Consider the following 17,713-nt stretch of genomic DNA (forward strand, 5'->3'; position numbering starts at 1 on the left):
CTCTGCACATAGTAAGCGCTCAATAAATACTATTGAATGAATGAATAACAATAATATATAATTCACAGAAAAGACCTTTTCATTTGAAATAGGTTTAAATGCATAATAATCACTATTATTATACTTCTATGCTTGAGAAATGCAGAAAATTCGTGAAACAAAGCTCGTTGTAGTATATTTTCAATACTAACATTCCACATACCTTCTGTTTTCTACTATTAAAAAGGCTTCTCTGTGTTTCTGTCTACGTCCAGTCACCATTAGCCGAGAGCTGGTTGTTAGGGTGTCCCTTGTCAGGTGATATTGTTCTGTCTTAATTTAACCTAGTTCAAACATTTCACCTGAATTCCCACTCTTATCTATGCCTCTCCATCTGTGCCTCTCACTCTGTTTCCCGCTTTGTTCTTTAGTGACTAAATGTCATCAAATGCAAACATGTCACCGTGGGAGGCTTTGCGGTTTGTTTTTTTGGGCTGGAATTCAGCCAAGCACTAATATTTCACTTAGAACACTGGTACAGTAGAAGATAACCCCCAAGGATTTAGAATGTGACAGAACCAAATGTTCAAACTATATCCCCAAATCATTCATTTCCTTGTTTCCTATGAGTTAAAGCAAATGCTTAGGTTGCTTTAAATTGGAATATATTGGAATACTTTTGGGGAAAGCTAGGTTAATAATACTTCAAAAGCTTAAGTTAAAAGTGGTTCAAAATATCTTCCCAGGGAAAGACACTGCATTGGTTCTGATCATAAAAGAACACAGTTCTTGGGGTATAACAGAAACTATCTCTATGGTAAAAGTCTATGTAGGTACTTTAGTAATTGTTCCCTTTTTCCCAAATAAAACTCAAGGTTTACTTTTGTTTCTGTCTCACTGGGTCTTATTAAGTAATATCTTGGTTAAAATGTTAGGGAAATTCACTGAATTGGCTTTACAGAGTCCCTTTATCTGCTGTTACCAGGAATAAACACAACTCGCATCAAGGGGTTGTGGCACTGCCCACTGAGATGGAGGAGAAAAATAATCTCACACCTGAGTCTAAAACTGATGAGAATCAGCATGGGCCTAGTGGAAAGAACACAGGCCTGGGAGTCAGCGGATCTGGGTTCTAATCCCAACTCAGCCACTCACGTGCTGTGTAATCTTCAACAAGTCTCTTCAATTTTTCTGTGGCTGAGTTTCCTCATACGTGTACTGGGTTCTAAATACCTGATCCCACCCTGACTACTGCATCAGCTGCCTTGCTGACCTTTCTTGTCTCCTGGTTCTTCCCACTCTAGTCCATACTGCACTCTGCTGCATGGCTCTTTTTTTTTTTAAAGTTCAGTCTATAATCCCCCTTCCTTAAAAACCTCCAGTAGTTGCCCATCCACCCTCATATCAAACAAAAAATCTGTATTAATTAGTTTTAAGGCATTCAGTTAGGTCCCCCACCTTGTAGCTGCTGATCTCCTACTACATTCCACTAGGCTCCTCTAATACCAACCCACTCACTCTACCTCAGTCTCATCTATCTCTCCTCCAACACTTTGCCCACACTCTGCCTCGGGCCTAAAATGCCTTCCCCCTTCAAATCTGAGAGACAATTACTCTCCCTGCATTCAAAGCCTTACCAAAATCCTAACTGGTTCAAGAGCACTTTCCTGTCCAAATCCCCATTCCCCATTTTCAGTCTCCCTTTTGCTTCACCTATGCCCTTGCATCTGTACTCTCAGGCACTTGGTATTCATGGCACCCCCCTGCCCAAAGAACTTATGTACATATTCTTATATTCTCCAATTTACCCTATCTGTAATTCATTTTAATGTCTGTCTCCCCATCTGCGTGGCTTAGTGGACACGGCACGGACTTGGAGCCAGAGGACGTGGATTCTAATCCCGGTTCTGCCACTTGTCTGCTGTGTGATCTCAGGCAAGTCACAACTTCTCTGTGCCACAGTTACCTCATCTGTAAAATGGGGATAAAGACTGTGAGCCCCATGTGGGACAACCTGATTACCTTGTAACTACCCCAGCACTTAGAACAGTGCTTGGCACATAGTAAGCGCTCAACAAATACCATTATTATTATTATTATTATTATTATAAGCTCCTTGCGGGCAGATTAAATCTACCACCTCTACTGTATTGTACAGTTCTCTACATAGGGTAAACACTTTATAAATACCATCACTTGATTGATTTATTGATTCAATTGAATAAATGTATTTATTAAGTGCTTACCTTGTGCCAGTCATTCATTCAATTGTATTTATCAAGCACTGAACTAAGTGCTTGGGAAAGAACAATACAACAATAAACAGTGACTATCTCTGCCCACAAGGAGCTCCCAGGCTAGAAGCAGGGAGGCAGACATCAATATAAATAAATCAAATTAAAGATATACACATAAGGCTGTGGGGCTGGGGTACGGGGAGAGCAAAGGGAGCAAGTTAGGGGGGAGAGCAAAGGGAGCAAGTTAGGGCAAGGCAGAAGGGAGTGCGAATGAGGAAAAGTGGGGCTTAGCCTGGGAAGGCCTCTTGGAGGAGATGGGCTTTGATAAGGCTTTGAAGTAGGGGAGACTGATTGTCTGTTGAATTTGAGGAGGGAGGGTATTCCAGGCCAGATGCAGGATGTGGGGAAAGGGTCGGCAGCAAGGCAGGAGAGATGGAGGCAGAGTGAGAAGGTCAGCACCAGGTTTGACCCACAGGATTTGGTGATGGATTGAATATGTGGGTGGAATGAGAGGAGTCAAGTATAACACCAAGGTTACGGGCTTGTGAGTCAGGAAGGATGGTGGTGCCGTCTACAGTGATGGGAATGTCAGGGAGAGGACAGGGTTCGGGTGGGAAGATAAAGAGCTCTGTTTTGGAAATGTTAAGTTTGAGGTGACGGGAGGACATCCAAGTAGAGATGGCTTGAAGGCAGGAAGAGATGAGAGACTGCAGAGAAGGAGAGAAATCAGATGAGGCAAAATAGCTTGGGTTGATTGCTTCTCCCTACTCCTTAGACTGTGAGTCCCATGAACAACAGGGATTGTGTCCAATCTGGTTTATCTACTCCAGTGCTTAGTAAAATATGCAGCACATAGTAAGGATTTAAATATCACAGTTATTATTATTAGGTCATGATCACCTCAATATCTAAGATTTGATAGCACATCAAGAAACTCCTTAGCATCATCCCCTAATGCTGAAACAGAGGGTGCTAGAGATAGGGATGTAAAAAAATATGGCATCTGTTAAGCGCTTACCCTGTGCCAGGCACTGTACTAAACAATGGGTTATAGAAGCAGCATGGCTCAGTGGAAAGAGCCCAGGCTTGCGAGTCAGAGGTCATGCTTCGAATCCCAGCTCTGCCACTTGTCAGCTGTGTAACTGTAGGCAAGTCACTTCACTTCTCTGGGCCTCAGTTACCTTATCTGTAAAATGGGTATTAAGACTGTGAGCCTCATGTGGGACAACATTATTATTATTATCATGCAAGATAATCAGGTTGGACACAGTCCATGTCCCAACTGGGACTCACAGTCTTAATCCCTATTTTAAAGATGGAGTAACTGAGGCATAGAGAAGTTAAGTGACTTGTCCAAGGTTACACAGCAGAAGAGTGGTGGAACTGGGATTAGAACACAGATCCTTTGACTCCCAGACCTCTCTTTGATCCACTAGGCCATGCTGCTTCTCTAGGATATAGTTCAAGAGAGGATATTAGCAGTGTTTTCTTGAAATGTCTATCTTTAAAAATAAAGATAACTAACTCTTCACAAGCTCAAAATCACTATTCATTCATAATCTAAACATCTTTCTACAGATACACTAGCAGATTTGCCCTGTATCTCTGTGGCACAGATTAAGTGTCTAAAAAAGGCAGGGAATGTGTCTACCAACTCTGTCATATTGTACTCTCTCCCAAGGACTTAACACAGTGCTCTCTGCACACAGTAAGTGTTTAATAAATACCATTGACTGTTTGATGGAAAAAATTGAAAAAAATTAAACAAAACAATTTCAATGAAAATCAAATGGTTGGAGAAGCAGCGTGGCTCAGTGGAAAGAGCACGGGCTTTGGAGTCAGGGCTCATGAGTTCGAATCCCAGCTCTGCCACTTGTCGGTTGTGTGACTGTGGGCAAGTCACTTCACTTCTCTGCGCCTCAGTTCCCTCATCTGTAAAATGGGGATTAAGACTGTGAGCCCCACGTGGGACAACCTGATTCCCCTATGTCCACCCCAGCGCTTAGAACAGTGCTCGGCACATAGTAAGCGCTTAACAAATACCAACATTATTATTATTACTATTGGATTATAAAGGTTATAGGTAAAAATTCAGGTTAGAAATTGCTTGGATTTTCCTAGGGAACATTCAATTTTTTCCTAGACTAAAATGCCCAGATGTGTAAAATTGATGTATTAAGTCTGCATCCTAAATTCTGAATGACCAATTTTAGGGAACCCAACCAAGAACAACAGAAACTGTGGATTACATTTCTCTGGATGACATAAAAAAGGAAATGCTAAAAAGTGTATGGCTTATGAGGGCAGATGAATTGTGAGGAAAATAAATTTAAGCACCCAATTTGGGGGCAAACCTGTTATCTTGGCAGCGAGGAAACCCTTACAGAGACAGAGTTCATTTCAGAATAAAAAACTGAAAATTTCACCTTCAGAAAACAAATTCTTCACATCCCATTTTTGTCTGCAAATTACAAAGAGGTCATCAAGTTTGTTACACTTCAAAGTTAGGGAACATTTGACAGGGAATCCTCCTGGAAATTTTGGTCAAGGTTATCCTGAAAGATCAATCTAGACTCTAGACTGTACGTTTCTTGTCGGCAATCAACATGTCTACCAACTCTATTATATTGTATTCTCCTGAACACTTTGTACAGTTCTCTGCACGGTGATCCAAAAATACCACTGATTGATTGATTGATCAATGAACAGTATTTATTAAGTACTTCCTGTGTGCTGGGCACTGTTCTAAGCACCTGGAAGATTACTCTTATACTTGCTAGACAAGAGGTCTGCCCTCAAGGAATTTACAATATATCATAGAGAACTCCACATCATCCCATCCAAACCCTATCCTTCCCCTGATTTTCTTATCACTGTAGAGAGCACCACCATCCTCCCTGTCTCACAGGCCTTTAACTTTGGCATTATACTAGAATCATCGCTCTCATTCAACCCATGCATTCAATCTGGCACCATATCTTGTCAGTTCTACCATGGCTCAGTGGAAAGAGCCTGGGCTTTGGAGTCAGAGGTCATGGGTTCGATTCCAGGCTCTGCCACTTGTCTGCTGTGTGACTGTGGGCAAGTCACTTAACTTCTCTGTGCCTCAGTTACCTCATCTGTAAAATGGGGATTAACTGTGAGCCTCACGTGGGACAACCTGATTACCCTGTATCTACCCCAGTGCTTAGAACAGTGCACTGCACAAAGTAAGTGCTTAACAAATACCACCATTATTATTCTACCTTCACAGCATCTCTAGAACTGCCCTTTCCTCTCCATCCAAACTTTCACTGAGCTGATCTAAGCGCTCATCATTTCCCATCTTGACTACTGCATCAGCCTCTCTGCCTCCTGTCTCTCGCCTGTCCAGTCCATATCTCACTCTGTTGCCCAAATCATTTTTCTTAAAAAAAAATTCAGTCCATATTTCCCCACTCCTCACAAACCTCTAATGTAAGCCTATTCTCCTCCTCATCAAACAGAAACTCCTTCCCATTGACTTTAAGAATGCAATGCCCCATCCCTACTCCTACCTAACCTCTCTGATTTCCTACTACAACCAAACCCATTCACTCTGCTTCTCTAACACCAGCCAACTCTCCATACCTTGATTTCGCCTATCCTACCGTTGACTCTTGCCCACATCCTCCCTGTGGCCTGGATCTCCCATCCCCTTATAATAATAATAATAATGATGGCATTTGTTAAGCGCTTACTATGTGCCAAGCAGTGTTCTAAGCACTAGAGTAGATACCAGGTAATCAGGTTGTCCCATGTGGGGCTCACAGTCTTAATCCACATTTTTCAGATGAGGTAACTGAGTCATACAGAGTCAGACCCAAAGTCACAGAGCAGACAAGTAGCAGAGCCAGGATTAGAACCCATGCCCTCTTCTCTCAAGCCCATACTTTTTCCACTATGCCACGCTATTCCTTCTACCTTCAAAACTCGCCTAAAAATCACATCTCCTCCAAGTGGCTTTCCCAAACTAAGCCCTTCATTTCCTCTAACGGCTCTCCCCTCTGCTTGTCTTGACTGTGTACCCCTTAATCACTTTGATACTTAATTCAGCCCCAAAATGAATTCCCCTAACCTTTTTATACATTATTTCACTTATTCCTAATACATTTTAATGTCTCTCTCCCCCTGTAGAATGTAGACAGAAATTGTCATACTGCACTTTCTCCAGTGCTTAATACAGTGCTCTGCACGTGATAAGTGCTCAATAAATAAAGCTATTTATTGCTTGATCAGAACATACGTTAAACTGCTCCTCTGATATCTTACTCACCAATAATGACAGTGTTGTCATCCGCTATGAGCAACTTGCTGTGAACATATATGAGTTCAGTGACTAGGTTTCCTTCCAGTTCGGCGTATGTTCGAAGTCCACAAAATGATATATAATTTATCCACTGATCGCCAACTGCAAATCAAAGAAGAACTCATGAGCAGAAAAACAAACACAACTTTGCTATCTTCTCAAAAGTCATGTCAATGTAGGTCACTTGAAATAGGCATTAATAATTCTGTTTTGTTCTTTTAAGATTTTTAATAATGGATTGTCAACGGGTTTGTAATAACATTTGCCATAGTACAAATTTAATGAAGCTGTCAACCTCCAGAGAGTTTGTAAAACTCCAAATCATAATGCTTAAGGGACTACAAGGACTATAAGAGGAATATTTTGGGGGCATTTTTTTATTTGACCGATAAAACATACCCACATTTTGTCTAATTAAAATCTATTTTAAGGATTAGGGGAATGAAGTTATAGTAGCATATTCATGATATGTTATTTTAAATGTAGGAAGAGTAACAATAATTACTGAGCACCTACAGAGGGCAACACTCTGAATGCTTGGACAAATATCACAAAAGAAAAAAGCATGTTCCTTGCCCACAAGGAGCTTACAATCGACACAGGAGATCAACATACGAAATATTTACAAATGTCAATCAATCTAGCATTAGGGTATTTATTAAGCACATATTTTGTGTTTAGTGCTGGGATAGATACTTTATGATTACATGAAACACAGTCAAGAGAAGTAGCGTGGTCTAGTGGAGAGAGAACGGGCCTGGGATTCAGAAGGATCCGGGTTCTAACCCCATCTCCGCCACTTTTCTGCTGTGTGACCTTGGCAAGTCACTTCACTTCTTTGTACTAAAGTTACCACATTTGCATAATGGGGATTAAGACCGTGAGTCCCAAGTGGACATGGACTGTGTCCAACTTGATTAACTTGTATCTACCCCAGCGATTAGTTCCTGGCACATAGGAAGCACACTAAGTAAATACCATAAAAAGTACTTATCTCAAATTGGGGCTCACAACCCAAAAGAGGGAGAACAGGTATCTTATCCTCATTTTACAGATGAGGAAACTGAGGTCTAGAAAGGTTAACAATAATAATAATAATAATGATTGTGGTATTTGTTAAGTGCTTACTATGTGCCAAGCACTGTACTAAGCACTGGGGTAGATTCAAGCATATTAGGTTGGACACAGTCCCTGAGCCACGTGGGGCTCACAGTCTTCATAGCCATTTTACAGATGAGGTAAGTGAGGCCCAGAGAGGTGGATTTGCCCAAGGTCACACAGCAGACAAGTAGCGGGGGCAGGATTAGAACCCATGACCTCTGACTCCCAAGCCCGTGCCCACGTTAAGTAACTTTCCCAATGGCACCCAGCAGATTAAAACAGCAGAGCTGGTATTAGAACCAGGTTCTCCTGCGTCCTAGTTTCATGTTCCACTTTACTACGGCATTCTTTCCTTCACCGCAGCTGCCTCCTCCTCCTCCTCTCTCTCCTATTCCAGATGAAGTCAGTCCATCCAGGGAATTGAAAACAGAGGTAGAAGAGTGATAATCTTGCCTATCCCTTCTCCCCAAACTCAGCTCCTGTAAGTAGCTAAGGCAGTCTTGGCTTTTGGCCAAAATCTGAGGTCTGTGGGTTTGGGATGCTCTTGAAGCCAAAGCAAGGGGCAGGAGGGCCCTTAAGAAGGTCCAGGCCTGGGCCTCAGTGGGAGAGGATCCACCCTTTTAGAGGGATATCAATCAATCGTTTTTATTAATAATGTTGGTATTTGTTAAGCGCTTACTATGTGCAGAGCACTGTTCTAAGCGCTGGGGTAAACACAGGGGAATCAGGTTGTCCCACGTGGGGCTCACAGTCTTAATCCCCATTTTACAGATGAGGGAACTGAGGCACAGAGAAGTTAAATGACTTGCCCACAGTCACACAGCTGACAAGGCTGGCAAGCCTACTCCATTCTGATCCTCCTTGACCTCTCTGCTGCCTTTGACACTGTCGACCATCCCCTCCTCCTCCATACCTTATCTCACCTTGGCTTCACGGACTCTGTCCTCTCCTGGTTCTCCTCTTACCTCTCTGGCCGATCATTCTCGGTCTCCTACGCTGGAGCCTCCTCCCCCTCCCATCCTTTAACTGTTGGAGTTCCTCAAGGGTCAGTTCTTGGCCCTCTTCTGTTCTCCATTTACACTCACTCCCTCGGTGAACTCATCCGCTCTCACGGCTTTGACTACCATCTCTACGCAGATGACACGCAGATCTACATCTCCGCCCCCGTCCTCTCCCCCTCCCTTCAGGCTCGCATCTCCTCCCGCCTCCGGGACGTCTCCACCTGGATGTCGGCCCGCCACCTAAAACTCAACATGAGCAAGACTGAGCTCCTCATCTTCCCTCCCAAGCCCGGTCCGCTCCCAGACTTCTCCGTCACCGTGGATGGCACGACCATCCTTCCCGTCCCGCAGGCCCGCAATCTCGGTGTCATCCTTGACTCGTCCCTCTCGTTCACCCCACACATCCTATCCGTTACCAAGACCTGCCGGTTTCACCTCTACAATATCGCCAAGATCCGCCCTTTCCTCTCCACCCAAACGGCTACCTTACTATTACGGGCTCTCGTTATATCCCGGCTAGACTACGGTGTCAGCCTTCTCTCTGACCCTCCCTTCCTCCTCTCTCGCCCCGCTCCGGTCTATTCTTCACTCCGCTGCCCGGCTCATCTTCCTGCAGAAACGATCTGGGCATGTCACTCCCCTTCTTAAACAACTCCAGTGGTTGCCTATCGACCTCCGCTCCAAACAAAAACTCCTCACTCTAGGCTTCAAGGCTCTCCATCACCTTGCCCCTTCCTACCTCTCCTCCCTTCTCTCTTTCTACCGCCCACCCCGCACGCTCCGCTCCTCTGCCGCCCACCTCCTCGCCGTCCCTCGGTCTCGCCTATCCCGCTGTCGACCCCTGGGTCACGTCCTCCCGCGGTCCTGGAACGCCCTCCCTCCTCACCTCCGCCAAACTGATTCTCTTTCCCTCTTCAAAACCTTACTTAAAAATCACCTCCTCCAAGAGGCGTTCCCAGACTGAGCTCCTCTTCCCCCTCTACTCCCTCTGCCATCCCCCCTTTACCTCTCCGCAGCTAAAGCCTCATTTTCCCCTTTTCCCTCTGCTCCTCCACCTCTCCCTTCCCATCCCCACAGCACTGTATTCGTCCGCTCAACTGTATATATTTTCGTTACCCTATTTATTTTGTTAATGAATTGTACATCGCCTTGATTCTATTTAGTTGCCATTGTTTTTACGAGATGTTCTTCCCCTTGACGCTGTTTAGTGCCATTGTTCTTGTCTGTCCGTCTCCCCCGATTAGACTGTAAGCCCGTCAAACGGCAGGGACTGTCTCTATCTGTTGCCGACTTGTTCATCCCAAGCGCTTAGTACAGTGCTCTGCACATAGTAAGCGCTCAATAAATACTATTGAATGAATGAAAGTGGCAGAGCTGGGATTCGAACTCATGAGCCCTGACTCCAAAGCCCGTGCTCTTTCACTGAGTTCCTCCTGAATGCAGACGATGTACTAAGCACCGGGGGAGAGTACAATATAACAAAATTGGTAGACACATTCCCTGCCCACAACAGTTTAGATGGAAAGCTGGGAGGATGAGAGGGTATAATAATAATAATTACAGTCCTTGTTAAGCACTTATTAGGAGCTTGGGTCCTTTGAATATCTGATATTCACCCACCCAGAATCCCATGGCACTTATGTACATATCTTTAAATTATTTATTATAAATCACTTGTTTTTTCATATTAATGTCTGTCTGCCCCTCTAGGCTGTAAGGTCATTATGGGCAGGGAACGTGACTGCTAATTCTCTTGTATTGTATTCTCCCAAGCCCCTAAAACAGTGCTCTGCACATAGCAAGCACTCAGTCAATATCATTGATTGATAAGCCAAGCAATCATATTTTTGAGCATGTACTGTGAGCAGAGAACTGAATCAAGTGCTTAGGAGAGGACAGTACAACACAGTTTGTAGACACACTCCCTGCCCACAAAGAACTTACAGTCTAGAGCACTGTTCTAAGTTCTGGAGTAGATATGAGTTAATGAATTCATTCATTCATTCAATAGCATTTATTGAGCGCTTACTATGTGCAGAGCACTGTACTAAGCACTTGGAATGAACAAGTCAGCAACAGATAGAGACAGTTCCTGCCCTTCGACGGATTAACGGTCTAATCGGGGGAGACGGACAGACGAGAACAATGGCAATAAATAGAGTCAAGGGGAAGAACATCTCGTAAAAACAATGGCAACTAAATAGAATCGAGGCGAAGTACATTTCATTAACAAAATAAATAGGGTAATGAAAATATATACAGTTGAGCAGACGAGTACAGTGCTGAGGGGATGGGAAGGGAGAGGGGGAGGAGCAGAGGGAAAGGGGGAAAAGAGGGTTTAGCTGCGGAGAGGTGAAGGGGGGGTGGTAGAGGGAGTAGAGGGAGAAGAGGAGCTCAGTCTGGGAAGGCCTCTTGGAGGAGGTGAGTTTTAAGTAGGGTTTTGAAGAGGGGAAGAGAATCAGTTTGGCGGAGGTGAGGAGGGAGGGCGTTCCGGGACCGCGGGAGGACGTGGCCCGGGGGTTGACGGCGGGATAGGCGAGACCGAGGGACGGCGAGGAGGTGGGCGGCAGAGGAGCGGAGCGTGCGGAGTGGGCGGTAGAAAGAGAGAAGGGAGGAGAGATAGGAAGGGGCAAGGTGATGTAGAGCCTTGAAGCCTAGAGTGAGGAGTCTTTGTTTGGAGCGGAGGTCAATAGGCAACCACTGCAGTTGTTTAAGAAGGGGAGTGACATGCCCAGATCTTTTCTGCAGGAAGATGAGCCGGGCAGCGGAATGAAGAATAGACTGGAGCGGGGCGAGAGAGGAGGAAGGGAGGTCAGAGAGAAGGCTGACACAGTAGTCTAGCCGGGATATAACGAGAGCCCGTAGCAGTAAGGTAGCCGTTTGGGTGGAGAGGAAAAGGCGGATCTTGGCGATATTGTAAAGGTGAGACCGGCAGGTCTTGGTAACAGATAGGATGTGTGGGGTCAACGAGAGAGACGAGTCAAGGATGACACAGAGATCATGGGCCCGAGAGACGGGAAGGATGGTCGTGCCATCCACGGTGATAGGGAAGTCTGGGAGAGGACCGAGTTCGGGAGAGAAGATGAGGAGCTCAGTCTTGCTCATGTTGAGTTTTAGGTGGCGGGCCGACTTCCAGGTGGAGACATCCTGGAGGCAGGAGGAGATGCGAGCCTGAAAGGAGGGGTAGAGGACAGGGGTGGAGATGTAGATCTGCGTGTCATCTGCGTAGAGATGGTAGTCAAAGCCGTGAGAGCGGATGAGTTCACCGAGGGAGTGAGTGTAAATGGAGAACAGAAGAGGGCCAAGAACTGACCCTTGAGGAACTCCAACAGTCAAAGGATGGGAGGGGGAGGAGGCGCCAGTGAAGGAGACCGAGAATGACCGGCCAGAGAGGTAAGAGGAGAACCAGGAGAGGACGGAGTCCATGAAGCCAAGGTGAGATAAGGGATGGAGGAGGAGGGGATGGTCGACAGTGTCAAAGGCAGCAGAGAGGTCAAGGAGGATCAGAATGGAGTAGGAGCCATTGGATTTGGCAAGAAGGAGGTCACGGGTGACCTTAGACAGAGCAGTCTCGGTAGAGGGGAGGAGACGGAAGCCAGATTGGAGGGGGTCCAGGAGAGAATGGGAGTTAAGGAATTCTAAGTAGCGTTTGTAGACGACTCGTTCTAGGATTTTGGAAAGGAAGGGTAGTAGAGAGATAGGGCGATAACTGGAGGGGGAAGTGGGGTCAAGAGCGGGTTTCTTTAGGATGGGGGAGACGTGGGCATGTTTGAAGGCAGAGGGGAAGGAGCCATTGGAGATTGAGTGGTTAAAAATAGAAGTTAAGGAAGGGAGGAGGGCAGTTAATCAAGTTGGACACAGTCCCTGTCCCACACGGGGCTCACTGTCTTTAATCCCTATTTTAGAGATGAGGTAAATGAGGCACAGAGAAAAAATAACTTGCATAAGGTCACACGGTAGACACGTGGCAGAGCCAGGATCAGAACCTAGATCCTCTGACTACCAGGCCTGTGCTCTTTCCTCTAGGTCATGGTTTTTCTCTTAGGAGGAAAGATGAGAAGCTTAGTTTGTACATGTTGGGTCTGAGTTTGAGATGCAGCATGGCCAAGTGGATAAAGCACAGGCCTGGTATCCAGAAGGGTCTGAGTTTTAATCCGGATCCACCACTTGTGACCTTGGACAAGTCACTTCACTTCTTTGGGCCTTACTTCCCTCATCTGTAAAATGGGGATTAAGAGTGTGAGCCCCAAGTAGGACAGGGACTGTGCCCAACCTTATTAATATTAATAATAATGTTGGTATATATTAAGCGCTTACTATGTGCAGAGCACTGTTCTAAGCGCTGGGGTAGATATAGGGTAAACAGGTTGTCTCACGAGGGGCTCAGAGTCTTAATCCCCATTTTACAGATGAGGTAACTGTGGCACAGGGAAGTTAAGTGACTTGCCCACAGTCACACAGCAGACAAGTGGCAGAGCTGGGATTCGAACCCATGACCTCTGACTCCCAAGCCCGTGCTCTTTCCACTGAGCCACGCTGCTTCCCAGCTCTGCTGCTTGCCTGCTGTTTGACCTTGGTCAAGTCACTTCATTTCTCTGGGCCTCAGTCTCCTCACATCTCTAAAATGAGGACTGAATACCTGTTCTCTCTGTCCTTTCAAGTAGTCATCCCATGAAGGACAGGGACTACCCTTGACCCATTAGGATGCACGATGAAGGTGGAGACAAGAGGAGATGTGATACTGAAAACAAGGAGAGAGCCGGGGGCTAGAATGGTTAATCAATCATTGGGAGTTATTGAGTACTTATGATGTACTAGGCACTTGGAGGAGTACAATGCAGTAGAGTAGGTAGACATTACTCCATTTTGGAGTCATCTACATACAAGGGATAGCTCGAGCACATAATAATAATGATGGTATTTGTTAAGCGCTTACTATGTCCCAAGCACTGTTCTAAACGCTGGAGTAGATACAAAGGGAATCAGGTTGTCCCATGTGGGGCTTACAGTCTTAATCCCCATTTTACAGATGAGGGAACTGAGGCACAGGGAAGTTAAGTGACTTGACCAAAGTCACACAGCTGACAAGTGGCAAGGCCGGAATTAGAACCCACAACCTCTGACAAAGTTAGGTAGAAAGACATGGCAAACATGCCAGCAAATGAAATTGGAAAGGACCAGTCAGGAGAAGAATGGAATCTGCTTAGAATCATACTGGCAAAGCCAAAGATTAAATGAATTCAATGTCTTAGCAAAAGAGATTGGAGAGTTATTGTATCTGAAATTCCCATCCAAGCTTCTGTATATACAATTGCCCAAAGGTGAAATGGCAAAAGATTTCTTCTTTAATTGGAACTTGGTCATCCCCACTCCAGCCATTGGCATATCATTCATTTCCATACACAAAGCACGCACAATTCTAGCCAAACTATTTTACATCTTACACAAAGAACAAGAGTAAAAAGCTAATTTTGAGGTCTTGATTAAATAACCAAGGAGGTTGTTCTTTTTTACAAACTATTTTACATCTTACACAAAGAACAAGAGTAAAAAGCTAATTTTGAGGTCTTGATTAAATAACCAAGGAGGTTGTTCTTTTTTACAACTGAAGTTATTTATTGTTATTATTATTATGATTGTTATTGTATTTGTTAAGCGCTTACTATGTGCCAGACACTGTTCTAAGTGCTAGGGTAGATACAAGACAATTGGGTTGGACACAGTCCCTGTCCCACATGGGGCTCACACTCTTAATCCTCATTTTACAAATGAGGGAACTGAGGCACAGAGAATTTAAGTTACTTGTGCAAGGTCACATAGCAGACAAGTGATGGAGCCGGGATTAGAATGCATGACCTTCTGACTCCCAGGCCCATGCTCTATCCACTAGGCCATGCTGCCTCTCAGCATGGTGGTTTAATTTTTAATTTTAATTATGGAGTATAGAAAGGATTCCCCTATGCCATTTGCCAGGCACTGTACTAAGTGTTGGGGTAGATACCAGCTAATCAGGTAGGACACAGTCCCTGTCCCTCAAAGAGCTCACAGTTTTAATCCTCATTTTAGAGTTGAGGTAACTGAGGCACAGAGAAGTGAAGTGACTTACCCAAGGTCATAGAGCAGACAAATGGTGGAGCTGGGATTAGAGCCCAGGTCCTTCTGACTCCCTGGCCTGTGCTTTATCTACTAGGTAACACTGCTTCTCCACATAAATATTTTTATGATAAATCTCCCATTAGAGTTTAAACTCCTACAGAGAGGGATGTGTCACTTGCTTGTCTTGTACTTTCAGGCCCTAGTACAGTGTATTGCAACCAAATGGGTGCTAATAAAGGCTATTAGCTTTATCAAGAGAAGCAGCGTGGCTTAGTGGAAAGAGCCTGGGTTTGGGAGTCAGAGGTCACGCGGTCTCATCCTGGCTCTGCCACTTGTCAGCTGTGTGACTTTGGGCAAGTCACTTCACTTCTCTGTGCCTCAGTTACCTCATCTGTAAAATAGGGATTAAGACTGTGAGCCCCAAGTGAGACAACCTGATTACTTTGTATCTACCGCAGCGCTTAGAACAGTGCATGGCACATAGTAAGCATTGAACAAATACCATCATCATTATTATTATTAGCACTCACTTCCTCAAGAAAAGAGTTTAGCTTAGCACTCTGTGTAGGAAGATCTATTGGAAAGGGCATGGGTTTGGGAGTCTACTACGGGTCTGCTGGGAGAAGTTGGTCAACTCACAACCTTTCTGGGCTTCAACTCCTCTCCTTACATCTCAGGGATTTTGTGTGGACCAAATGAGAATAGTAATGTTAAAGGGTTTTGGGAAAACAAGAGTGCTACACACCCATTTAAGGTGAAGAGAGAGGAAGAGAAAGGAAGAGAGAGGGAGGGAGGGGGGGAAAGAGGGATAGAGAGAAAGAGAGGGAGACAGAGAGGAAGAGAGGGAGACAGAGAGGAAGAGAGAGGGAGAAAAAGGAAGATAGAAAGAGAAAGAGGGAGAGAAGAAGGAGGGAGAGAAAAGGAGGAAGAGAGAGAGAGAGAGAGGGAGAGAGAGAGAGAGAGGGAGAAAGAGAAAGAAGAAAGGGAGGAGGAGGAATACAGAGGTGGGGGAATACAGAGGTTGGCCCCGAACTCTTCTTCTTCCAGTTTCGGCCCCCTGCCTTTGCCTTGCAGGCCTGGACGCCAACTCTTCTCGTTCCAATTTGGTTCCCCCCACCTTCACCTTGCAGGCCAGGCCCTGAACCCTTCTCTTTCCAGCTGGGCCACCCTGCCTTTGCCTTGTAGGCCTTGCCAGGAACTCTTTTCATTCCAGTTTGGGCCCCCCAGCCTTTGCCTTCCAGACCTGGCCCCAAATCCTTCTCATTCCAATTTGGGCCCCCACCTTTGCCTTCCAGACCTAGCCCCGAACCCTTCTTGTTCCAGTTTGGACCCCTCCGCTTTTCCCTTCCAGATCTGGCACTGAACTCTTCTTGTTCCACTTTGGGCCCCCCCGGCTTTTCCTTCCAGTTTTGCCCCACGAGCATTTGCCTTGCAGGCCTGGCCCCAAACCCTTCTCGATCCAATTTGGGCCCCCCACCTTTGCCTTGCAGGCCTGGACCCGAACACTTCTCGTTCCAGTTTGGGTCCCTCGGCTTTTGAAAGGAAGGAAGGAGAGAAAGGGAGGAAGACACAGAGAGAGAGAAAGAGAAGGAGAAGGAGGAAAAAGAAAGGAAGGGGGAGAAATAGAGAGGTGGGACATGGGGAGTGGGGAGTGGGGAATTGGAGGGAGTGGGTGGAGAGAGAGCACTGCTAAGCATAGCAACCAAGTATAGAAAGGGTGCTTTTCATCTGTTCATATTGCTCTGTTGCTTGCAGAACTGTTGTACATATTCTCTACTTTAACTGAATACCAACAGCACCTGGGTCCTATGTTCAATTATATTAAATTGTTTGGTGAAATGTTGAAGCTTCTAAATGAAAAAATACAAAAAGATATTTTAAGAAATAATTACATATGTCTTTTATGGCACATATTAAAATTTTAGCTGTGTGCTTTTAAACCCCATTTCTTTTGTCCTTATCTCATGGAGACTGGAGCACCTCATAATTATGAACTACCACCTGCAGGTTTTCCATTCAGACATGTTAACACATTCACAGTGACAGTTTTGTTTTTCCTAAATATTGGAAACCAAAGTACAGCCATTATATTTCTCTATCAATTTAGAGCTTGGCTGAATTATATATTTACAACCCACAACACATTTAGAAAAACAAACCAATAACACATCATTGTTCTTCTAAAAGGTATAGCATCTGAGTCATCTTTTTCAATGTGCATCATGAATATTAACATTTTTTCACTGAAATTTAGATTCTTACTCTTTCAAAGTATTCATAAATTTTAAACTATTCTGTCATCTTAAAAATTTTGCTCTATTATAAGAACTGTAAATAGGAATATAGTGCCACACAATTTATAGTCATGTGTGTTATTTTATGTGAGTTGCATTTTGGGAAAATCTGAAATGAGTACACTTCATTTTATGTCTTTACTGTCATCTATCAAATAATGGCATTTACTGGAACTGTGTCCAACCTCATTTGTCTGTATCCACCCCAGCGCTTAGTACAGTGCCTGGCACAAAGTAAGTGCTTAACAAATACCATTATTATTACTATTATTACATCAGTGCTGTGGGGATGAGGGTGGGGTGAATAAACAAACTGTGAGCCCAGTGTGGGTCAGGGACACTTGTATCTACCCCACTATTTAGTACATGCTTAACAAATATCATAAAAAAAAATAAAGAGTTCAAATCCAAGTGCAAGAATGACACCAAAGGGAGAGGGAGTAGGGGAAATGAGACCTTAGTCAAAGAAGGCCCCTTGGAGGAGACACGATTTTAAAAAGGCTTTAAAGGTGGGGAGTGTGATTTCCTGTCAGGTATGAAGGAGGAGGGACTTCTAGGCCAGAGACAGTAGGATGTGGGTAAGGAATCAGAAGCAAGATAGATGATTTTGAGGTATGGTGGATAGTTTGGTGTTAGAAGAGCAAAGTGAACATGTTGGGGTGTAGCAGGAAATAAGTC

At 44.7% G+C, this 17,713-nt stretch overlaps 1 protein-coding gene across 2 annotated transcripts in view; it reads right to left on the reverse strand.

Moving 5' to 3' along the window:
• The window catches only part of PLD1 (phospholipase D1), a 198,866-nt gene that overhangs the window by 19,717 nt on the left and 161,436 nt on the right, over positions 1-17,713 (reverse strand). For both annotated transcript variants that reach the window (XM_029071635.2, XM_029071647.2), the window contains one exon: positions 6,511-6,645. In XM_029071635.2, the coding sequence (XP_028927468.1) occupies positions 6,511-6,645 (135 nt within the window). The remainder of the gene's footprint in view (positions 1-6,510; positions 6,646-17,713) is intronic.

Source organism: Ornithorhynchus anatinus, chromosome 1, assembly GCF_004115215.2.
Source record: "Ornithorhynchus anatinus isolate Pmale09 chromosome 1, mOrnAna1.pri.v4, whole genome shotgun sequence".
In the NCBI taxonomy this organism is placed as follows: domain Eukaryota; kingdom Metazoa; phylum Chordata; class Mammalia; order Monotremata; family Ornithorhynchidae; genus Ornithorhynchus; species Ornithorhynchus anatinus.